Consider the following 25,835-nt stretch of genomic DNA (forward strand, 5'->3'; position numbering starts at 1 on the left):
GAGGATGCCATCATCTACATGCTACACCGATCCCTCTCCCACTTGGACAGAGGCAGTGGTGCTGTAAGAATTATGTTTCTGGACTTCTCTAGCGCCTTCAACACCATCCAACCTCTGCTCCTCAGGGACAAGCTGACAGAGATGGGAGTAGATTCATACTTGGTGGCATGGATCATGGACTATCTTACAGACAGACCTCAGTATGTGCGTCTCGGGAACTGCAGGTCTGACACTGTGGTCAGCAGCACAGGAGCGCCACAGATTGTACTTTCTCCAGTCCTGTTCAGCCTATATACATCGGACTTCCAATATAACTTGGAGTCCTGCCACGTGCAAAAGTTCGCTGACAACACTGCTATCGTGGGCTGCATCAGGAGTGGGCAAGAGGAGGAGTATAGGAACCTAATCAAGGACTTTGTTAAATGGTGTGACTCAAACCACCTACAACTGAACACCAGCAAAACCAAGGAGCTGGTGGTGGATTTTAGGAGGACCAGGCCCCTCACGGACCCCGTGATCATCAGAGGTGACTGTGTGCAGAGGGTACAGACCTATAAATACCTGGGAGTGCAGCTGGATGATAAACTGGACTGGACTGCCAATACTGATGCTCTGTGTAAGAAAGGACAGAGCCGGTTATACTTCCTTAGAAGGCTGGTGTCCTTCAGCATCTGCAATAAGATGCTGCAGATGTTCTATCAGACGGTTGTGGCGAGCGCCCTCTTCTACATGGTGGTGTGCTGTGGAGGCAGCATAAAGAAGAGGGACGCCTCATGCCTGGACAAACTGGTGAGGAAGGCAGGCTCTATTGTAGGCATGGAGCTGGACAGTTTGACATCCGTGGTGGAGCGACGGGCGCTCAGCAGACTCCTGTCAATCATGGAGAATCCACTGCATCCACTAAATAGTATCATCTCCAGACAGAAGAGCAGCTTCAGCGACAGACTGCTGTTACCGTCCTGCTCCACTGACAGACTGAGGAGATCGTTCCTCCCCCACACTATGCGACTCTTCAATTCCACCCGGGGGGGTAAACGTTAACATTATACAAAGTTATTGTCTGTTATACCTGCCTCGCACTGTCCACCTTGAATTTTTTTAACTTGCGCTGTGTTTTTATCACTCTTTAATTAATATTGTTTTTATCAGTATGCTGCCGCTGGAGTATGTGAATTTCCCCTTGGGGATTAGTAAAGTATCTATCTATCTATCTATCTATCTATCTATCTATCTATCTATCTATCTATCTATCTATCTATCTATCTATCTGATCATTGGGAAGGGTTCCGAGGGTATGGTTTGAGGAGTGTTGTCACAGGTAGTTTAAGCAATCGCTATTGCACCGCTATAACATGCATTAATGATTCCTCAAGGAGGAACCCCACCCTAGGATGACTGTTGGCGACAAATCTTGAGGGGGACAAGGGATGACTGTTGGTGACGATTTTCCAAAGGGGATCCGCCCCCCTCGGATGATTTACAAAAAAGGCAAAATTGAGTCAAGAAAAAAAAAGTTTAAAACCACTGCTGTAGTCAATTGCCTACACTGGGCATGTGTAGATCGGTGGAAAGATCCTTGATGGGATGGTAATGTTGCTAGCCATGGGATTTATTCCAAAACTGTAGCAACTGTGTTTTGGGCTATGGGGTCAAAAATATTGGACGAACCGAGTGCTGCCACATGGCCTTCCTGTGTGGTGCGGTGGGTGCTTTGAGCTATGGCCTTGCAGATGCGGCGTGACTCGTTTGACTTGTGGGTCTTCTTGATGTCAGAATGTTCTCCATATCTGTGTCAGTTTTTCTACCGTTTTTCTTCTCATGTGTGATGACAGGCACATTAGGTTAATTGGTGGTTATAAATTTCTTTCTTTGTCGGGGTGTGTGGGCCTGGCAGTGGACCACCAACCTGTCCAGGGCTGGGATACCACCTTATGTTGGAAATGCGATCTGCTCTCCTTGACCCAGAACTGGATAAGGGAATTAGAAAAGGGGGGTTGCTGGACGTAGCACAGCATGGATCAATTTTTACTGCCACTATGTGGATACAAAGAGTATTGCAAGTAAATAAACCACTTCGTAAAGCAGGGGTGAGCAATGTTGGTCCCGGTGGACCGCATTGGCTGCAGGCTTTTTTTCTTACCCATTCGCTTGTCTGCTCACAGTTGCATGACAAGCAACAGTCAGAGCTTTCTTCTCTTAGTGACTTGTAGCCACATTGAGGCAACCCTCTCGTCCACTGGAGAAAAATCCCTGATTGTACAGTCGTCAGCTGGGGGCTTGTGAGTATCTGCCACACCTGCCATACTGATCAAAAGGTTTGTTTCCAGAACCCTTGCTGTGCGTGGAAGTGATACCAACTATATCTAGCTGCTACTTTTCCACCTTCTGCACCAGTTTAAGCTCCTTCCCTGCCAGAGAGGTAGTGTTGCAAGTTCCCAAAGCCAGTCTCCATCGCCAGGGTCTAGTCCATCTAGGTCTCTCCTGCCTATGTCTGCCACTAAACTGACATTGCGCCTGATCCTCATCCTTCATCTTGCAGGTGGTAAGCCCACAAGATGGCTACACATCTGGCTGAGTTATATGGGTTGCTCAACCACCAGGAACTCGCTGGTGAATGCCATCTTGAATCCTGGCTCCAAGAGTGGGTCCCTGTGACCCTGTTCCCGGGCAGGGTAAACTGTCTTCTAATCTGTAATGTCATGAGTGTCATTGTGAACCTTCATCCTAACCCTGTCCACCAAGAAAGACCCCATGAGGATCACAAAACTCCAGCTGCCCTACTTCTAAACACTCTTAAGGGTCACAAGCCCCACAATTATGGCAAGATGACAGTCAAAGGTGGAGACCATCAGTCATACTGAGGCAAATTAAAATGGGTTGTGAGAGGGAGTAAGTGCACCTGAGGAAAAGCCATAAAAATGGAGATACACAGGACTGGAAATCCAAACCCATGCAATGCTGGCCATATTTAAATACTTATTATTACTAGCTGTGCTACCTTTTGTGAACTTGAACCTGGACACAGACAGACACGGACGACAAATTTCATGAACACCGAAGCAGCTGAAACTGATTAACAAGCCCCTCTGCTACTGAACTGACCAGATCAATAGCCCAGAAGTTTCATTGACTTGATGCTATACTCTCATTAAAAAGTGGTCATTTCATTTTTTGAGCAGTATATTTAGACCCTTTGTTGTGGTCCTACAGCTTGTGCTCAGGTGCATTCTGTTTGCTTGAATTCTCCTTGAGATGTTTCAAGGACTTGACTGAAGTCCACCTGTGGCAAACTGAGTTGACTGGACATCATTTAGAAAGGCACACGTGTGCCTGTGTATAGAAGGTCCACAATTCACACTGCGTGTCAGGACAAAAACCAAGCCATGTGCTCCAATTGAACTCTTTGTAGGTCTCTGGGACCAAACTGTGGTGAGGCACAGATCAGGAGATCAGGACAAGGGGATCAAGCCATTTCATCCCTAGTGGGGGCTGCATGCCTAGTGGGGGCTGGGTGGTCTCATAGCCTTGGAACCCCTGCAGATTTTGTTTTTTTTTTCTCCAGCCCTCTGAATTTTTCTTGTTTTTTTGTCCTCCCTGGCCATTGGACCTTACTTTATTCTTTGTTAATTGGTACTGCCTAATTTCATTTTTATCTTTTTTCTTTCTTCATCCTGTAAAGCATTTTGAGCTACAATATTTTTGTATGAAAAAGTGCTATAGAAATAAATGTTGTTGTTGTTGTAAAGCTCAGAGTGTCCCCAGGGGCACAGTGGCTCCAGTAAATGTGAAATGGAAGAAGTTTTTTACTACCAGAATGCTTCCTGGAGTTGGCCGTCTGGCTAAATGGAGAAACCAGACAAGAAGGGCCTTGGCCAAGGAGGTGACCAAGAACCCCATGGTCACTCTAAAACAGAGCTTCAGAAGTCCTCTGCTGAGGATGGAGAACTTGTCAGAAAGATGGCCATTTCAGCAGCACACCGTCAATCAGGCATTTATGGTAGGGTGGTTAGACAGAAGCCATTCTTGAGTTGAAAGCATATGACGGCAGAATTGGTGAACTCTGAGAATGAGAGGAATAAGATTCCCAGGACTGAGAAGATAAAAATTGAACTCTTTGGGAAGAAATCCAATCACTTTTTTTCTGGTGAAGATCAGGGACTGCTCAACAGCTGCCAAACACCATTCTTACAATGAAGCATGGTGATGGCAGCATTACATGATGGTGGTGCTTCCCTCCAGCTGGGGCAGGGAGACAGGGCAGAATTGAGGGGAGGACGAATGCAGTCAAATACAGAGAGGTCCTTGAAGAAAACCCACTCTACAGTGGATGCCACCTCAGACTGGGTGTGGCGGTTCACTTCTTAGACTGACAATGACGTGAAGCATACAGCCAAGACAATGCAGGAGTGGTTTTGGGACAAGTCCCGGAGTGTCCTTGAGTGGCCCAACCAAAGCCCAGACTTACAACCCATAGAACATCTATGAAGATGGCAGTTTACAGACACTTCCCATCCAGTCTAATACAGCCTGAGAGGATCTGCCAGAGAGAACAGGATAAACTGTCCAAATCCGGGTGTGCAAAGCTTATAGAGACTTACCCAAGAGGACTCGAGGCTGGAATTGCTGCCAAAGGGGCTTCTACAAAGTACTACATTAAGGTCTGAATTCTTATCAGAATGAGATTTCAGTTTTTGATTTTTAATAAATCTGCGAACTTTTCAGAAAACATGTTTTAATTCTTCATTATGGGTGATAGAGTGTAGACTGATGGACAAAAATAGCAAATTTCTCTATTTAAAATTAAATGTACAAGTCAATAAAGTGTGCAGAAAGTAAAGGGCTCTGATTACTTTTGAATCCACGGTATGTTTAATTTTGGGGGTACAGAATAAAATATGTTAAAACTTTGTAAAGCGCTAACGTCGATTTGTTGGTGTTACTTTTTAAAACAAGTTGACTGTGCAGTTTTTTTAGTGCTGTACTTTGAAAAGAATAACATTACGTGTAACGCAAATTGTGTCCACTAGTTGACAGCAATGAGTCACATAAGTCCTGAACGCACTAAGTTTACAAAAGTTAATCTCGCGAGAAGAGCGAGTCTATGTGAGATCGCCAAGCGGAAGTCCTCTCTCTTTTCGGTGGCGGATCGGAGAGGCGGCTGTATGAGAAAATGAAGGTGAGGGCCTAAACAGTTTAATTTTTCACAATTATTTACGCCTTTTAAATCTCACATTTTGCTAAAACACAGTATGACGGATGTTTGGCATTCTATTCAAGAGGCAGATGTTGTTCTAATTCTGTGCTGTACTGAAGATTAATGTGGATGGCGTCCGAGTGTGTTGGACGGACGGGGCAACATGGCGGCTTCCATTGAAGAAAATTGTGAACAGAGTTAGTGTAACAAAACTTGTCGAGTGATGCCCTGGTCGCATTGGGTGTCACGAACCATTATTAACTTTGGAATTATTGCTATTATTATTTTGGCCATCTCCGTCGACACTTGGAAACGGGGCTACTGACGTGTTTGCATGTGCTTCAAACTGCAGTTCGAGATGCCTGATACGGAGAACCCGACTTGAATGCCCGGCCGAGTTCGGGCCGAGCTTACATGGTATAACATTCATTACTTACGACAGCTTTTCTATTAAGTTTTGGTGTCCTTAATATTTTTATGCCCGTCTGCATCTGGCGTTGTATGGATGGGCCTGTAAACCGTACTTACCGTTAGCCTCTTTGCCTTGCCGAGTGTCCAGCGCTAACTCTGCCTTGTGTTATTTTCCTCCGTCACAGCTCAACATCTCCTTCCCGGCTACAGGCTGTCAGAAACTCATCGAAGTCGATGATGAACGCAAACTGCGCATCTTCTACGAGAAACGGATGGCTGCTGAGGTGGCCGCCGACTCTTTGGGCGACGAGTGGAAGGTGAGTGGGGTTGCTTGTCAAGTGTCATTCAGTCACCCAGCATGCCGGGCTGTTAGTGGAAGAGCAGCGTGTTTAAGTGTTGGCAAAAGTGAGATACGAGATGAGCATGCTGGCCTATCCTCAAAGCTTACTTCATCCTAAACATTGTGAAAGGGGTGCTGGAGCCTATCCTTGAAAGCACAGAGCAGGTATTTAAAAAAAAAAAAAAAATTCAGTCAGGATTTAGAGAAAAGCACAGCAGTGAGTCTGCACTCACTTCGGGTCACTCATTTCTGAGGACTCGGTTAAGACTTCAGTTTTAATTGAAGTGCACCATTGATTATTCTATATCGCTATTGTAGACTGAATCAATGGGATGGTTTATCTGGGAGATGGTTTGCTTCTTATTTGTCCAGTAGAAAATTCAAAGTTAACTGGCGTACCTCAGTTCTATCATTGGCCCCTTATTTTCGATTTTTATATGCTCCCCTTGGGCTTTATTATCAGGAAGCATGACATTCATTGTCATTGCAATGCTGATGATCTACAGCTTTATTTAGCTTTGAATCACTACTAATTGAAGTAGGTGTTCCATGCTTCAAAACTGTATTACATTAAGAATCGGATGTCTTTTAATTTCCTTCAACTAAATTCAGATAAAACACAAGTGTTAATCATGGGTGATTGACAAAGTGCAAATTTTGTTAAAGGTTTCCTGGGAAACTTGCTCTTAACTTTAAAACTGTGTCCAGAAACTTGGGCGTTCTATTTGACTCAAAGCTAAACTTAAGAGTTTCATGTTAAAAAAAAAACAAAAAAAAACTGCTTGTCTTGTTTTTATCATTTATGGATTATTGCTAAAGTTGGACCCGTTTTAGGGACACTTGAGAAATTTATTCATGCTTTTATTACTTAATGATAGGATTATTGTAATTCCTTATTCGCAGCCCTTAGCAAAACCAGTTTGTCTAGTCTGCAACTGGTACAAAATGGTACTGTAAGCCTCCACACCAGGTTTAAATCCCCTGCGCATATCGCCCATATTTTAGCCTCATTACATTGGCAGCCAGTTCATTATAGGATCCAGTTTAAGATCCTACTTTGAACTTGGAAAGGTCTGAATGTTCCGTCTCCAGTATATGTTAAAAATGTTTTGAACTTTTATCATACAAGCAGACCTGTTCGATCATCTGACCAGTGCTTCCTCGTCAATTCACGCTGTAGATTAAAGACAAAAGGGGATAGAGCCTTCACTTACGGCCCCCAAGCTCTCGAATGGCCTCCCCCTTGTTATTAGAACGTCTAATTCTAGAACTACATTTAAATCTTAATTAAAAACATTTCAGACAAGCATTCTGTTCTTGTTAGTTTATTTTCATATCTTTATCATGTATTTTTTTCTGTTTTTATGAAGCTTGCTAATTTTATTCCGTTTTTGGTTGTTTATTTTTATGTGAAATGCAGTAATAGTTTTTTGTTCTGTTGTTGGAAAGCACTATGTGCATATCGATTGAAAAGTGCTATATAATTAAAGTAATAAAAATGTTGAGCTGAAAATGAGCCCTGACATACAAACTCTGATGTGCAGCTGGAAGTATGAGCACACTGAGAATTAGTGCCACGGTTTAGATAGATAGATACTTTATTAATCCCAAGGGGAAATTCACATACTCCAGCAGCAAAAAAATATTAAATTAAAGCGTAATAAAAATGCAGGTAAAAAAAAAAACAGACAATAACTTGAATAATGTTCAACGTTTACCCCCCCTGGTGGAATTGAAGAGTCGCATAGTTTGGGGGAGGAATGATCTTCTCAGTCTGTCAGTGGAGCAGGACAGTGACAGCAGTCTGTCGCTGAAACTGCTCCTCTGTCTGGAGATGACACTGTTTAATGGATGTAGTGGATTCTCCATAATTGATAGGAGCCTGCTGAGTGCCCGTTGCTCTGCTGCGGATGTCAAACTGTCCAGCTCTATGCCAACAATAGAGCCTGCCTTCCTCACCAGTTTGTTCAGGCGTGAGGCATCCTTCTTAATGTTGCCTCCCCAGCACACCACTGCGTAGAAGAGGGCACTCGCCACAACCATCTGATAGAACATCTGCAGCATCTTACTGCAGATGTTGAAGGATGCCAGTCTTCTAAGGAAGTACAGGCGGCTCTGTCCTTTCTTGCACAGAGAATCAGTATTGGCAGTCCAGTCCAATTTATCATCCAGCTGCACTCCCAGGTATTTATAGGTCTGTACCCTCTGCACACAGTCACCTCTGATGATCACGGGGTCCATGAGGGGCCTGGGTCTCCTAAAATCAGTTTATGCAGTTGAGCACTGAAAAGATTTAGTGCCTAACATTATATAGTAAATGCAATGAAATATTTTTAAAAATCTCATGTAATGAAATAAAGTAACGTGGTATGGCACCAGGCTTTGCAGTGAGGGTTTACATATAAAGTGAGAAAAGAGTGTTGCCCCTTAATGAGCAGCAAAGAGTAGCAGTGACCTGCAGGTAAAAAGAATTGTAGACCCCTGTCTTGAAGCATTAAATGTTTATCTGGCAAAAAAAATAAAAATTAACCTGTAGATAAAAATAAACATCATATCCTTTAAGTTTACAGGTTTATAGTTATGTAATGTGTAATTTAGAAATAAGATGACTTTTTTGTATTTTCTCAATTGCAAATTTTGTGAATGTGCTTTGTATGTATCTTATGGTTTGCTGTCTACATTTGCCAGAAAGCTGAAGTATTTCTAGACTCTAGTGTGGCTACCCACTTCATCAGTTACTTGTGTTAGTGAACGCTCACACACTGCTGAAATTTCCATTTTATTAACACCTGTGAGTTTATAGAAATTAGACTTCAACTTGAGCAGTGGTTAAATTGTGTTCATAATGTAGGATGTAGAAGCGATACCTAAAATGTGCACTGAAGTAATTTTAAAATGTTTAAATCGATACTTCATCAATATTTCGATACTTTTGACAACCATAGTTGCATCAATGGTCTTGCTTAACGTGTCTCCCATGGAGTCAGTGGTGAAGAGTGTTTAGTTATGCATCATCAGTGACTTGTAGTAAGTGCACCTTAGATTTGGTCCCCTTTGTAGCAATCCACACATGGAAGAAAATCTACAAGCAGTTTTTAAAATTGTGTATTTGTATTTAAAAGTTTGCAGTATAGATTGCAGTAACATTGTAAATGGTGTAGTACTCAATTTTGTACTTCCTTTTCATTAGGGCTACGTTGTCAGAATCAGTGGAGGCAATGACAAGCAGGGCTTTCCTATGAAGCAAGGTGTTCTGACTCATGGACGTGTACGTCTGCTTCTCAGTAAAGGTCACTCCTGCTACCGCCCCAGGAGGACTGGAGAGCGCAAGCGCAAGTCTGTCCGTGGGTGCATTGTTGATGGCAATTTGAGTGTGCTGAATTTGGTCATTATCAAGAAAGGTGAGTATCGCTGGGGCTTCCAGGGACCTGCACTCTTTGTAGGTCTCAGTACCTCTCTGTAGTGTCCTGGTGAAATGCTACAAAGTAGTGTATGAATGTGAATAACTAGTCTAAATGGATTAATGGTTTTATTTTTTTTTTTTCTTAATTGAACACCATCAATTCTTGTGGTCTGCACACATTCACTCACTGTTTATAGTTGTAACAATGAATATGGTTACTGATGTGAAATGTTTACACCACCTAAAACATTTAATCTTTATACACATTAAGCTGAATTGTTTTCTTTCTGTCAAAGATCAAAACTCTTTGTCAGATTTTCTGTCTGATTTTCCTGTGAAGTAAAGTTCAGACTAGTTCTACCAAACTAGGATGGGTTAAAATCTAAGTAGTCAATGCAGACCTACGCTTATTCAGCATTCTGGTTTGAAGTATACCATCTATTGGAAAGTACTTTGTAATGTATGTAGCAATAGAATGCTTTGTATTTTTCATTCCAATAAATGGTGTATCGTAGATACAGACACACACTTGACCTATTTAAGGTGGACTCTGAGTCTGTGCTGATCAAAACATCAATAAGTTGATTTTTGACATGGTGTCTGTATTTGTGCCTGTAGAAAATCAAAATTGATATTCATGTCTTAATTACAATTTTTGTAAAACTACATGTAAAACATCAAAAAATTACCTTATCGTTTATATAAAAAAAAAGTTACGTTGTGTTTCATATTCTGAGCTCCAGACCTATTGTTTTTGGTTCAGTATCTGTCCCCCATATTTTTTAAAAACCGTTTGACCTGTATCCAGAAATAATTCATAGTAATTGTTTAACCAGCATTTTTACAATCTGCTCTGTTTAGTTATGGGACAGACATATTGATTTTGAAAATTTTTTGCACAAGTACTTTATGAAATACATTTATTAAAAAAAACAAGAACAAGCTCAAATTTATATGTGAAGTTTGCCGACAGCTTGTTTGCTCTAGCAGAGCATTTGTTTGGAGGATGAAGAGAGAGAAACGGAACACACACCTAGCTCTGTAAAGGTTGATGTCCACAGAGGCCCCTGTACCAATCTTATCTTTGCAATTTGTTTACTTCATTTCACCTAGTGTGTTTGGTTTCAAATTAATACTATTTAAATTGTTTGTCATTCAATTTCCTGTTCATTTTCTTCTGTATTTGTGTACATAATAGTAAGTTGATGGACTTGATTTTATATTATTGTTCAGTCCAATCAGTTGTATTTTAAAATCTGTTAAGTGAATTCCTACAGTATCACCGAAGTGAAATTTCCATGAAAGTGCTTCATGAACTATGCCATACCAATTTTATTTCATACACCAAAGCTTATATAAGGTGTTTTTGCAGCCTGTCTAAAAGGCTTATTGTTGTGCTGAAAATACCGTGTTTCAACTGGTCATTTCCGTCTTACTGATCTCATTTACGTAATGACATGAAACCTTTCAACACTAGAATCCCTGAAGCCTATGAAAATATTTGTAATGCTGGGCCACCTTAAATTCCCTCACCTCGTCAACAGCGTGTTTGTTTTGCAAATGTGTCAATCAGCAGTAGCAGCAGGCAGCCTGCAATCACATCCCCTACCGAGGCAGCTGAAGTCAAATCAGACAAAATTCTCAGAGCTGAAATCTGTTTATCTGGGACTAAGGTATTGTATAGGGAAAATAATATATCACGTGTGTTCCAGGTCTACAATGATCTGTGTAAATGTAGGATGACAGGAAATGGGAGGCAAGAAATGTTGAACAAACTTTTCATGTTATAGTAATAATTGACAAAATGTTAATGTGAAGTGTATAATGTCAAATAAACACTTTCACAAAAGGTATAAAAAGAGTGTGCCTTTATTCAAGAATATAACCAAAGCAAAAGAAATTGTTCAATTTACATGTTACTGGCAATGTGTAAAAACTGAAGCCCAACCATCAATCGATACGAAGTAGACACGTCCGCTTGGCTGGTGCAGAGGTAAGGAATGCTGCTTCATACTCAAGAGGTTGCAGGTTCAATCCAGGGTCTTCCTCACATTTACCGTTTTGAGTAGTGAGCTATTATTGTTACTATTATATAATAAAAACACATTTGATTTGAGTCTGTAACAGTCGGTGTAAATTTGTTGGTAATTGTAAAAGCGCTAAAGGGATAAAAGTAAACACACAAACACAGCTCAGTAATTTCCTCTTGGTGTTTTGATGAGCAAATAATAAACTGAATACAAAAATTGTACAATGACTCGTGAGGAAACGTGACACCTTTTACAAGTACCATAAATTTACACAGGATGTTAGACTCAGTACTCAAAGCACTAAATAAAGAGAAGGCACGGGATTTGAACATTATTACCTTCCCATTACTAAATGGTAGCTTATCCACTGCACCATCTGCACAGATCTGTGATGGAGCAGTGAGCACTGTGACAACTGGTTGAAAATGCAAACATGCGTATGCGAACATCTTTTAATTTGTTCTGACAGTTGGGCTTCAGCAACATGTCAGTTGAGCAGTTACTTTTTCTTCGATTTTATACTTGATTAAAAGCATACTTGTTTTGTTGCACCTTTTATGAAAGTGTTTATTGAATATTTAGGCTTCACTCATCCTACACTTTACGTCAATTATGTCGTTATTACTATAACATTTGAAAACATTTTCTGTTTTAGTCGTGAGTTCAGCATTTGTTGCCTCGCATATCCTCTGTCATTCTGTATTTACACAGATCAATGTAGATATGAAATATATGTATTTCAAATTGATATTTCATTACCTGTTTACCTCCTTTCAAACGCATCGGCAGATGAACAGTTCAACACAGACTTGAACTGTGAGGGTTGCAACAGTGATGCCTTCATCTGATTCATTGGGAGGTGGGGGTTGTAGTGGGCTGCTGCCTTCTTCTAATCTACATATTTGTAAAACAAAAGTGGGGTATTAGCGCATTGATAAGGAGCTACGTGCTTCTTGGCAGGGAAATTTAAGTAGATCACGGACAACGAAATAAATCGTAAGCTTCAGGAATTCTCGTGTTAAGAACACTTGTTTGCAAAAGTGGTTTAGTAAGCGGTTGGAGAGTTTGTCATGAGTAATTAATTTGACATAAACATGACCCCATCTGTAAAGTGTCAGCTTTAGCTGGTCATATTGTTATGAGTTACTCTTTCCTGTATTGTAATTGTTTAATGGTATTAAACTCTAAAAAGAACATGAACCAAATTAAGCACAGTTTTTATGTTATGTGCACGTCTTATTTATATGTGTATTTGATTACAGATTGTTTGCATGAAATATTTTGTTTACAGGTGAGAAGGATATCCCCGGACTCACCGACAGCACAGTCCCTCGTCGATTGGGGCCCAAGAGGGCTAGCAAAATCCGCAAGCTCTTCAATCTGTCCAAGGAAGATGATGTTCGTCAATATGTTGTGAGGAGACCACTCACTAAAGAAGGTTGGTTCTTTGTTGCTCTCATTTTGTGGTAGAGAAATTTGAGGTTGCATTAAGATTTTTTTTTTTTTTTTTGATGCAACAATTCACAAATTCTGTAAGTCCTAGTTTTTGTTGCACTTTTAAGCTAGCACCTCAGTTAACAAAGTAATTTGGTTTCTTTTTATCAAGAAAGCATTTTTAATGTCTTTTTTTTTTTTTTTAACTGTGTGTGCACCAGTTGTGTGTGTGCCTTGCATTTTTTAAAGGAAAACATGAAGTGGAGGCGCTGGTCATGTAAACGTGTAGATTGTTTTTATCTCATATTGGCTCATGATCTTTAAAATAACTTCAAGCCAGTACATCATTATTTTGTAAAATATTTTGAAGAAATGTTTCAGAGTAGAAATTTACTTTAAAAAGAAATGCCTACAAATATTTTTGTAAGGAAGTGGTATACAATTATTGGTACATAATTTGATTTAATGTACTTTATTAATCCCTTTTTGCATGGCATTTATGGATCAGAGCAGAAGGTGTATTGTGGAGTTATCAAATGCAGTCCGTGGCGGGAAAGAAAGGGAAGTTCCTTAGTCACATTTTTATTTTTAGCTTTAGGTAGTTTATAGGACATCTTATGCCTAGTTCCTTTGTGTCATACCCTGACAAAAGGGAGTTCTAACTTAAAACATCAGGCTGAGACTTTAGTATCAATTCCCTTGGGACTTCTCGGGCTTTACAGTATTTGAGCAGAGGTTTAAAAAAAAAGTCACAAGCTTTAAAAGTGATAGTTAAAGCTGAAAGGATAATGCAAGTAAAACCAGTCACAAGGCACTTTGTCATTTCACAGAAGTTTGGTTTATGAGGATTGGCTATTTGAAAAATGTTTTAATTTAGATAGATTTTGAAATAAGGGGCCTATTCTTCAGACCTAAGAAGCATGCAGTGAAACTGGTAGGACCGAAGTCATGCAGTGTCTGTTATGCTTTGAACTGTAAAAATGCAACAACATAAATGTATGATTTCTTTATTGTATTGAGCTTGGCTGAAACCCCCACCTCCAGCCCTCTCTATTTCTGTCTTTTTTTTTTGTGATCAGAGTACACTGTGGATTTTTTTAAAACTATTCTATGGACCACATTTTTGGTTAAATTCTAAGAGCTTTAGGGGGTAGGGGGTGGCTAGCTGTTCAATGGGTGACTTTTTTTGAGGCATACAATAACAAATGATGTACCTAAGTATTTTATTTGTATGAGGCATGATGCTGGTAATATGTCATTCTTTACACAACAGAAATGTAATTGGTTGTGATGTAACAAAATAAAAAAATTTCTAATAGGGTGAACTAACAGTTTGAGTTACATGCTGTTGTGCAGCAGATATTTGCACTACACTAAGATGTGTGTTGGGTGTATTAAAAAAAGAAATGCAAGAACTTGGAATGTGGATTTTGGATCCGTGTTGGTGCTTAGGAACTTAAGTTGGTGATGGGAAGGAAGACAACCGCAGGAGGGGGTGGCAGGTTATGGGTATTCTGTAAGTTTTAATTTAGAATTTTTTTGATTGTGATCTACAGATAAGATTTTTCAAATACACCTTTTTGTTTTAATGAAAACTGTAAAAAAATGGTTTAATCCAGGAGTAGGTCTGCAAAGACGGGATGTAGCAGGAAAAGATATAAACTACAATGCAAAAAAAAAAAAAAAAAGTTCAATCTTTTCTATGACAACTATTTGAGTGATTTTTAGTTTGCAAAGTTGATTGATTGAAGTTCAGAGTAAGGCCCAGTTGAATGTTATTTAATATTTACCAGTTACCTTGCAAGTAATCGATTGTTTAATTTGATGTGACAGATGTGATGAATTGAGGATGTGGCCGGACGTTGGAATCTGTGGTTGAAATTTTACATTTTTGTTCCCATGAGAGAGAAATTGGTGCCGTGTGGATTTTATCTCGGTTACATTTAAGGGAATCTCTTCTAACCCTTGGTTCCACCAAATATGATTTAATTGTACTGTCACATAGAAGTAGCCTTCATTTTTCTTTAAAACAATATGGATTTGTGAAAGACACTTTCACTAACTTGTGATTGTAAATGAAACTGGGAGCAAGCAGCCATTGTTGAACTGATGTGAAGTTTACAAAAAATATAAACAACCTGATTTATGTTAATCTACAGGCAAATATGTTCCGTTGAAAGGAGTTGAATTTTATGTATTCACATTTATGTGCAAACTTCGAGAAGAGGCTGCTGCCAGAAGCGAGGTGTTCATTCCTCTCCCAGAGGAGATGATGACAGAATCATGGCGTGAAGTTGTAGCACTGGGTAAAACAAAGCTGTCTGTAAGAAAACATGAACACTCCGCCTTCTTTTTTCTCCTTTTAAAACCAGTAATAATAACAGGCACAAAAACTGTTCTTCCATCACTCTCACTGAGCACATTCATCTTTTGCTGTATAATTCTGCTGTGAAATTGTTAGGTATGTGACATTGACCAAACACTGCTATCAACTGACTGCAAAATAGTGACACTGATGAAATGGACTGCCACATGTATGAATGCATTTTGGTTGATGACTGTGTGTGCATGTTACGTTGTGGCCTGCCTGCAATCTCAATGCAGTAAGTGTAAATTGAGTTGAAGACACTGATGGGTGCAAATTTCAGAAAGTGGATTCAGGAAATGTATGGCAGGATGAATGCATTCATAGTTTGTGTACAGTTAAGGAATTCCAACAATAGTCTACTTGGGCTTGACATCAGTGTCTGGGGAACCATAATGACCCTGATTGTAATGACTTTGATTTGTCTGCATGATAACTTCAGGATGTACAATAGTTGCAGTCAGCAAAGTGAGGCAAAATTGATAATAAAACTTCTAATCACTGCTCCTAAGTCACAAGTGTAGCCTAAAGCATACTGTATAATGGTACAATAATTACTGCATAAATAATGCATTTAAAAAAGACTAATGTTGTTAATGTTCTTCAAAAAATTGACAATATTAAAAAGTGATCACTGCAAACTACATTTCAGCGGCTTAAAAGCAGTAATTTGGTATTTTTTGGAACACTATATTAATCCCCATGGGACAATTCTTTTCCCATGACCATACTCTGGCCTTAGTGTATTGCTATTTCTAAAAAATCAGGATATTTATAGGCTAAATTAAATGTTTTTTTTTCTTTTCCTATTGCCCCAGGGAAGAAGCCTAGAAGCAAAGCCCCCAAGATCCAGCGACTGGTGACCCCCAGGGTTCTGCAGCACAAACGCAGGCGCATTGCCCTGAAGAAGCAACGAACCCGGAAAAACAAGGACGAAGCATCTGAGTACGCCAAGCTGCTGGCCAAGAGAATGAAGGTGCGTACAACACAAAAGCAGAGACTTTTAGGCCCTGAGCACAGGGTTTGGTTGGGACACATTAGCACAGAATAGTGCCAGTTTGTGGAGCCACATGGTTATGTGACACCCTTGCAGTGCTTCTTTCTGCTATGGTACAAATGTCCATCTCAGGTCTTGCAGGGCTGTAGTGGCTACCTGTTTTCTTTTTAACCCTTAGTGACCCATTTTTCTGCTAATTTAACTTTTTTTCCTTAATTTTAATCAACTTGTTATTTAAGATTCGGATCCCTTAATTGGTAGCCAAACAACAATGAGATACAAAAACGAGCCAACACATGACCAGCAACCTGTGTCCATCATACAATATCTGAACATAAAGAAAGTGGAATGTTGATCTGCTCATGTCCACAAAACATTTTGACAGATAAAATACAGTTTTGGGAATGGCTGTGGTGACACTATGAGAGCACCCACAAGGCATAGAATGAAATATCTGGTGTGATTAACAACAAGAATTGGCTTCTTATTAAGAACCTGGTTGGAATGAAATTGGAGATTGAGACTCAACTTAGCAGGTCATCTGTTGGCTCACTTCATATTTCATTTTTATTTGGCTCTAAGGAAGAAAAAGCAATTCAAAGATCTGAGTCTTAAAAAGGATATTAGGATGAAGGAAAAAAGTGAACAGCAAACATGAATGACTAATTAAGAAACTGTCACAAAGGCCCTCCAGCATTGGAGTTGGACACCCCTGATCTGTGGTGTACGCATTTTTATAGGTGATGGTGCACTTCTTGACCTTTTGTGATTATGTGGCTTAAGCTCCTAATATTGGGGATTTTAGGTAGGAAAACTCCCAAAACTGCACACGTAGTAGTCGGAGCTGGGGGACCAGAGGGACAAATGCTAAAATGAAACCAGAGGCTATAGAAAAGCTGCTTGCAGATTTTTTTTTTTCTGCACCTTGTTGTAATCCATACTTGTACTAATAAATGGCCTTGCAATGTACATGACAAACATCTATACAAAGAAGGGAACAGTGGGTCATAGATTGGTTATTTGACACCCATATCAGGTAAGACAATGAGGCAGCATTTACCTAAGAAGAGCTTGACGTGAGTTACCGTATTGTGGCCGAGTACAACCGTAAACTGTTTTCTGTGGGAAACACATTTGGATCATTTGTTAGGAGGGTAGAACTTGTTTACAATTTTAAACTTTAATTTTATTATTTATTCTATTAAATATTTTTTATCTTTTGATCATTTTCAGGAGGCAAAGGAGAAACGGCAAGAGCAGATCGCCAAGAGGCGTCGTCTGTCTTCACTCAGAGCTTCTACATCCAAATCAGAATCCAGCCAGAAATAGTCAGTTTTAAGTATGTAGAAATAAAGGCTTTCCTGAAGTGCTGTTTACATTGATGTAATTTGTTTATTGAATGGGAGACCACCGAAGCTCTACACCACGGTCCTGATAGGTGCCTTTCTATGTGCCAGTCAGTTCCAGACTCCACAGTAAAGGCCGTTCTTGTTTCATTGTGATATTCATTTGCTGTTGTGTTTGTGCTAAGCAGCCTTTTCAAACTGCACATGCATGTTGGTGTCTCACTGCGTTGTGTGTTGATCTACCAATCGGATGTTTGAATTGGGGAGGACAGTCCGTGTGGATCTTGTGGTCCTGACCATTGTTTATAGTTTGATCAGGTTCAAAATAACACTTAAGTGTTTAATATGGCCTTGTTTGTATGTGTTCTTTCTTATGGAGTCCCAGTGTTTAATATTTTTTAATGCAAGAACATAAAAGGGGCAACAGAGATCATTGTGGCCTGAAGCCATGCTGAATCTTGTCACGTGCAGTTTAGTTATGATAAAACTTCTGCTACTTGCCGGGTTGCTTTTGTCTGCTGTTGTAAAGATTTAATTTAACAATTTGAATACAATGGACACAGTGAATGTATTTATTAATGGTGATTGGAGAAAGTCGCCAAAGTGTCGGGTCACATTTTTGGGTAGAAGAAATTAGTGCAGCATAGTTGGCAGACGCTTCCCTCACCCTCGGGGAATCATAATCACTCAAAACTAATTTGCTGCAGTTTGTTTGTGCCCTATTCTGTGAAGGTCCTGAACATTTTTGTGATTTTTCTGAACTTGTGGCGAAGCAGACACCTGTGGGGTCTTCTCATCACTTCTTTTTAGAAATGTGCTGTTTCCAGGTCATTCATTCTTTAAAATAATTTGGTTTATAACTTAAATGTTGACCTCAGCACTTGGCTAAAATTTGATGGTGTTGGTATTGTGACATTAATATTCCCTTTTAGCTGCCTACTGTGGTGATGAAACTTCTGCACTGTAAGTTAGAAAAGTGAACAAGGTAAGGTAGTTATAAACACTAATGGTGCCAGAGTGGGGCCACATAAACAATGTCACTGAACATGTGGCAGTAGTGACTCTGATTCACTGGCACTTCAGCCCATCTTCTAGATGTTCAGGTCCTGCTCATGTTGAGATAAAAGACCCGGGTCAGATGGCTACTCACCAAGCCTCTCCTGTAACGAAAAACCACATCAACCAGGCTGGGATAATTCTGGGTGACCCAGTAGGCTGCCGTCAAGTTCAGTCAACAGTTCTGGCAGCTGTGCTGTGAACTGCATACAGTCGCTCACTTTTCAAAATGTCACTCGAAGTTTCAGGGTTAGCCGAGCCGTTTCGTGCTGTGGTGTATGGCTCCCCAACCTCACCTGACCCGACAGCTTCAGGGTCTAATGATGTAGTTGGGGTCCAGCTTGTCTGTCTACAGAGTAGCTTTAAATGTCTGTGTACTGTAACTATAAGAGGTTTGTGTGACAGAACTTAGTCACTAGAGAGCAGGACAGGCCATGTGTGGCGTTTGAGGCCCTTTCATATCGAGCACACTGAGAGAATGGGTGTCTACAAAGAAATCCACAGATTGGGAGTGTTACGTCATAATTCTTTACATGTGAGGGCGGGAGTCCCCCAAGAGTTTGAATGTTGCGTATGGTGGTAATGAACCTTCATACTACGTGGTGAGGCTTTGGGCCATTCAATTTAAATGGGGTTGAAGATGACATGAAGCTTCCTGCATCACAGGAAATGTGCCACAAGTGGAGACTAGGATTATAGAAGATCGTCGTGTTCATGTTAAGCAGGCCATTCTACTGACGGTTTTTACAATCGTCTGGCCTCGGTTGATGATGTCGAAGGTCCGTTTCTAATGGGATCCCGGAGTGTTGACACCAGTTTAACCTGGAGTCTTCACAACAGATTGTTAGTGGGGATGAAACATGGATTCACCCTGATGAAACTGAAACCAAGAGTCCATGCAGTAAAAGCATGAGAAGGGGGGGGTCCAAGGAATTTCATATGCAGCAGTTGGCTAGAAAAGCCATGGGGGCCATTTTATGGGATACAAAGAGTGTCGTGCTGTTGGAATTCATGCCACACCAGTCAGCTGTCATTGGAGAAGCCCACACATCCACAATGAAGTCATTCATGACATGAGGCTACCAGACAAACACTGGGAGACACCGTTGGGAGGCATCGTCAAAACAGGCCACTGCCCTGGAAATCAGAAGAGGAGAAATGTGGCTTCATGGAGCTGTGCAGGGCTTAGAATTATATATATATATATAAGGAGCCTTGAAACGTGTGTATGGAATTTATATAATTCAGGATTTATGAGGACTTGCTGGGAGAACACACTTTATTTACAGCAACCTTTTAGTAACAAATTGGGTTGTGATGTGACAAACCCTGAAAAGTGATGATGATGATGATGCTGCTGCTGCACAGGCTGTATTTACATTCTCTTTTAAGAGGGCCAGTGCTGCGTATTTGACTGAACACCTCCTTTGTTTTTTTGTTTTTTCTTTTCTGTCGCTTCTCACGATTACAAACCAAAGTGCAGTAAAAACTCAGCGGTGGTTCACTCACTCGCTCGCTCCTTGTGTACGCAGAGCTTTGAGTCTCCTGCCCTCCAGCCTGGCTGTGGCTTCTTTGACTGTGCAAACAAACAAGGATGAAATGAATTTACAGGACTTTAATGACGGGCATTGCAAGCACCCTTCTGTGTTGTACTAGTGATTTACACATTCGTGCCAGTCAGTCAGCTTCAACTTCAGTTACTGTATGACCTCAACACGCAGGGCTATCTGAACATATGGGCACAGGGGGCACTGACTGACTGTTATGCTGTCAAATCTTAGACCTCCACACACCCCTTTGTCCAGGGGCCTATAATGTAAAACATGGATGCCACAGAGCCTGTTCTACACTAACTCATTAATAACCTGTGAACAGGTGGGTGCCGTCGAGCTACACATTACAGAATTGGATTACAGCTTCAGACAGAAAAATAATCCAAACACTCTGATCAGAGACATCAGGACAAGAGAGACGATGAAAGGTGTGCAAAGGTCACGTGTTCTGAAAGCCAATGGGCGCACAGTAATTTCTGTGGGGCACGTCAAGCGAGGAGGAAAGAAAAAAAACCAAATGGTGACGTCACAGCCCATGACGCATAGGACTCCTGCATCTGGACATCGTCTGTGATGTAGCAAAACCGATCGCTAAATCAAATGGGTGCCCTGAGAGAGCTTATTTTTAATCCAGACTTTTCTTCTATTTGGTGTTACTTTATATGAATAAACAAGGTAGTCGTGCCCGTCAAGGACGGGCTGCAGGCGACTTTTATCAGTGTTGCAGGGTAAAAGTCATTAAGTGCAAAATTATTTGTACCATGATTAAATTTAGTAATAAAATGTTTTTTGTTATTTGTGCCACACGACGAATCGGGATTCGAACCCAGGCGGACAGTAGGTGGTGTTAGGTCCTAACTTTGTTCCGGCATCCGGGATCGAACCACCAACCAAGGGTAGTGTGCACTCTACCACCTGAGCTGTATGGATCTTAGTTCCAAGGCAATAATAAACATAATGAAAGTTGTTTCTAGTTTAAGTCATGTATGAAAGTGTTACATGCCATTAAATGAACGACTTACCTTTATCAAAATAAAATTATGAATCACTAACACAATCAATGCATACTTAAATTCTTGAATAAACATAGTTTACGTATTCGTTAAGTGGATATCCCTGGGTACACTACATTATTGATGCAAAGACCATCTTGATCCTCGTGGCAATCTTTTCAAACTAAGAGATTGATCTTCTCTCTTGAAGTTCCTCGAGATAAGGCAACATACAGTGTTTCTTTGAAGTTGAGCTTGAATTTCAGACGCATTTGCTCGACTTTCTCGAGTTGCAATGCGATCTTGTTGACGCCTTGAATTTGCATCTTCCTCGTTTTCATGAAGTTAATTTTCTCGTAGTTTTTGTCGCTGTTGCTCCCTTCTTTCGACAATTTCACCCTCAGTTGTATTTAACCGATTCTCTCGTCGTCGTAACCGTTCTTGTTCTCTTCTCTCAACAATTTCAACTTGAGTTGCGTTTGACCGACTTTCTTGTTGTCGTTGCCGTTCATGTTCACGTCTTTCAGCAACTTCAATTTCAGTGGCAGTAGAACGTTTTTGTTGCAATCGCAGACGCTCAATTTCGTGAACCAATTGTGTTTGTCCTTCCGTGCGGTTGCTTCTGTAAGCTGCAACTCGTTGGCGTTCATTTTGTCTCTGCTGCGAGATTTGAACACTCTTTGCTGCTTGTCGTACTGCACCTCGCTGTTTATTCCAGTTTTTGTTCTTCAGTAAAAATTCTTTTTGGTTTCTTCGTTTTTGGCAATTCTTGAGGTGTAGTTTGAGCACTTGAAATATCCAAAATCTTATTTCTTTTTTGCATTTTCGTCTTCTTCAGTCGAGTGACTGCCTTCAGCTTTTCTTTTAATCCGATTGGTCACTCGCTTCCCAGTGCTTCGTTCAGCCAATCAAAACACTGATGTAAACGTACCAACCAACCAACAGACAGACAGACATGCTGAAATATATATATATATAAATAAGCACATTGCTACACTTCGTCTTTTATCAAGAGAGACTGAAGTAACAGAAGGGGACCAAGTGTGAGTTTGATGGCTCACTGTCCTACTCACGGCTACTGAGGTCACTCCTCAGTAATTAGAACATCTGTGCTAAAAGCAGGACATTGTGTGGTTAGATCTACCTACTGGTCAGTTGTCTCTTATGGTCCCTCGTACTAAGGGGGTCTGCACGGCGTTTGCAGCTGCTGCCCCTCGTCTGTGGAATTCTTTACCACATTAAGGAGTCACCTTCTATGGAACTGTTTTAAAACGTCACGTATCTGTTGCCTCACTTTCCATGACCTTCAGTGACTCTAGTGCAGTGGTCCCCAACTCCGGTCCTGGAGGACCACCATGGCTGTGGGGGTTCATTCTAACCCTTTTCTTAATCAGTGACCTGTTTTTGCTGCTAATTTTCTTTTGAGTTCATTTTAATTGACTTGCTCTTGAAGACTCAGACCCCTTCATTAGCAGCCAAACAATAATGAGATATAAAATGAGCCCAAACAGGACCAGTAGTTGTTGTTTTTCTCAGTGTAATGTCGCTCGTCTCGTTTCTTTTGTGAACTGCTGTTTTCTTGCCATTATTACTGTAATGTTATCCAAGTTGTACTTCAGAGGGTGCAGTAACTCCGTCTGTTCCAACTCTGCTTTGAGACACACAGAGGACCGTTCAGTAATCAACACAAGTTGGGACACCTGTGCAAATTGTTTGCTTCAAAGCACAAGGCTTCATTTATTCGAATTGCTGCAGAACATCTGTAGGTTGTAAGCTGGTAGTTGTTCCCTGAAGAAGGCGCGTTTGTAATATTCTGAGATGTCCCTTTTTTCTAAACCTCTGCCAGCTTGCTGTTTACCTTTTCACCATTTTAGGTCATTCATTGCATTTCAACTAAATTACATTTGAAGAATAACTGAGGTGTTGTTAAAGTTTGGACCAGCAGTGCCCACATACAGTATAAAAACTACAACTGGCACTGCTAGTAGGAATGCAGCGTGGACACCCCAAGTACTGCGAGGGTGACAGCCATGATAAAGGGTCTCATGACATTCAAAAGAACGGGCTACTGGGCCAAGAGGGCAGAAAAGTGTGGCCCACTGTCACCAAAATTGAAAAAGCACCTGGCATTGCAATTTGGGACACAAAGACGACTCTCTCGGCAGGCCTGAGCCATCACTTCCCAAACTGTCCAATAGTGCAAAACCCAAGGGGCAGCTGGGATATGCAGTTCCCCAGTCAGTAACACCACTAAAAACATTTACATTTGTTAAGAATGTCCAGAGGGGCCTGGAGAGGCGCTGGCTTTGCGATCCTGAGAAGTTTGTTACGTCAAGCATCCTGACCCGCTGGATTGTTGTTCTTCAATGGGGGCAATCTGACCACAGGTCCTTCTCCATAACAAACCTGTCCTTTCAATTTGTCTCTTATATAAGTTTTAATGCCTTTAAATTTACTTTATCAGTATACTAGGGGGGTTCGCCCCATGCTTGCCAACCCCCATGGCCTGCACTACTCGCCAGCCACTTCACATCTCTGCTGCTCGTGCTGTGAAGAGGGAGGCTGAATGCACCCCAAGGAGATGCGGTCGCTCCTCTGAGACCCCCTCTTATCCGGTGATACAGTGGGAAACAAATCAGGGGTTTTGTTTTTTTTTTACCTCCTCTTTGCTCGATCAGCTGCCGCCATGTGATCCTCATCTCGCTCGGCGCTTCCAACGTTTAAAAGGCTGTACAGCAGCTGTCCTACTCTTCATCTCTCTTCTCCCCCAGACATCCTCAAACGCTATCCCATCTCTTTTCGCTGTTCCATTATTTCACCGAGTAATATTTTCCATTTGTTTGTGCTAATGTGATCTTTACTCTCATTTTTTTGACTTTCAAATTTTCCTACTTCCATTATCTGTAACCTGCTCTGCTTGTGTATCACGGGACTTGCTTCCAAACGTTGTATGTATGACGTGACTTGTCTGTCACGTGGGATATGAAAGTGTCTCTCGCTCTCTCTTCCAACGATCACGGCTCGTCTTCTCTAACATCACAAAATTTATTTTTTTTATAATATAGAGACCCTGGAGAGGTGGAGATATGAGAGGAGAGGAATGAAGGTGTGTAGGACCACCAAGACAGAGTACATGTGTGTGAATGAGAAGGAGGTCAGTGGAATGGTGAGGATGAGGGGAGTAGAGTTGGTGGAGGTAGATGAGTTTAAATACTTGGGATCAACAGTACAGAGTAATGGGGAGTGTGGAAGAGAAGTGAAGAAGAGAGTGCAGGCAGGGTGGAGTGAGTGGAGAAGAATGTCAGGAGTAATTGGTGACAGACTGGCATCAGCAAGAGTGAAAGGGAAGGTCTACAGGACGGTAGTGAGACCAGCTATGTTATATGGGTTGGAGACGGTGGCACTGACCAGAAAGCAGAAGACAGAGCTGGAGGTGGCAGAGTTAAAGATGCTAAGATTGGCATTGGGTGTGACGAGGATGGACAGGATTAGAAATGAGGACATTAGAGGGTCAGCTCAGGTTGGATGGTTTGGAGACAAAGTCAGACGGGCGAGATTGTGTTGGTTTGGACATGTGCAGAGGAGAGATGCTGGGTATATTGGGAGAAGGATGTTAAAGATAGAGCTGGCAGGAAAGAAGAAAAGAGGAAGGCCTAAGAGAAGGTTTATGGATGTGAGATATGAGAGAGGACATGCAGGTGATGGGTGTGACAGAACAAGATGACGAGGACAGAAAGATATGGAAGAAGATGATCCGCTGTGGTGACCCCTAACAGGAGCAGCCGAAAGAAGAAGAAGATTAATTAGCCATCACATTTAAGACACTATAAGGGTGAATAAAAACGATTTAAATTCAACATAAGACGAGGAGTAGGCGACGGTGCTGGGTTTGTGTTTTTTGTGGATTAGACTTTTTTTTAAATTTTATTTCTGTAATACTAGTAGACTGCGTAGCGTTTTGCAGACATGACGCCTTAAGACAAACGAAAATTTCACTAATAATAATATCTATTTTTTTTAAACAGTTTCTCCATAGAAGAAACAGAACAGAACAAAGACTACATACTTTTGTGTGTACATACTAAGATACGTCTATTTTTGTAATAGACCCTCATTTATTTATTTTTAATTTTTCTTATATATAAACTATAATATATGTAAAAGTTGAATTTTTTTTTGTATAGTGGAAATCGCTATGTAAGCAATCTCAGTGATAAGCAACTAACATTTACAGTGAGGCGTATCGCATACTTAATCTGGGCCTGAAGACGCCATGTACAATGTAATCACTGCAGGGCAACAGATATTTTAATAATATTCTCATTATGGTCAACTAATGTACTGGAATGAAAACACTTACCAGTTGTGTATCGGCACACGGAGTGTGGCGTCAAGTGGAATGTTTCATTTTTCGGTTTATAAATGAAGCACATACAGGGTCCATCAAATCAGGTCAGAATTGACATCACATACGCCATAAATTGCCCGATCTGCAGACCTCCCATACGAGCCACATTCGTGATATTGCTGTCACTCTTTGCCCTAAGGTCCTGTAATCCTTCAAAGTTGCCGTTGGTTTCTTGATAGCCTCTCTGAAACGTTTCCTCCTTGCTCATCCATCCAGTTTGGAGGCCTGGCCTAATCAGGAAGGATACTAGTAGTATCAAACACTTTGCACTTCTTGATTATGGACTTTGTTGTGCGTTTAGGGGCT

General features: G+C 41.0%; 1 protein-coding gene across 1 annotated transcript; it reads left to right on the forward strand.

Moving 5' to 3' along the window:
* Positions 1-5,052: 5,052 nt before the first annotated feature.
* On the forward strand, positions 5,053-17,540 carry rps6 (ribosomal protein S6). Its single transcript, XM_028805820.2, has 6 exons — positions 5,053-5,176; positions 5,791-5,922; positions 9,136-9,346; positions 12,670-12,816; positions 15,996-16,153; positions 17,408-17,540. Exons 1-6 carry the CDS (start codon positions 5,171-5,173, stop codon positions 17,501-17,503), a joined length of 750 nt encoding a protein of 249 aa, XP_028661653.1. The 5' UTR covers positions 5,053-5,170; the 3' UTR covers positions 17,504-17,540.
* The last annotated feature ends 8,295 nt before the right edge of the window (positions 17,541-25,835 follow it).

Source organism: Erpetoichthys calabaricus, chromosome 7 (assembly GCF_900747795.2).
Source record: "Erpetoichthys calabaricus chromosome 7, fErpCal1.3, whole genome shotgun sequence".
NCBI classification, from domain to species: Eukaryota; Metazoa; Chordata; class Cladistia; order Polypteriformes; family Polypteridae; genus Erpetoichthys; species Erpetoichthys calabaricus.

Excerpts from the sequence above, each read along its gene's own strand:
- rps6 (XM_028805820.2), top strand. Across the intron at positions 5,923-9,135 it reads CTTTGGGCGACGAGTGGAAG|GGCTACGTTGTCAGAATCAG; the intron begins GTGAGTGGGGTT and ends CCTTTTCATTAG. Across the intron at positions 12,817-15,995 it reads GAGACCACTCACTAAAGAAG|GGAAGAAGCCTAGAAGCAAA; the intron begins GTTGGTTCTTTG and ends CTATTGCCCCAG.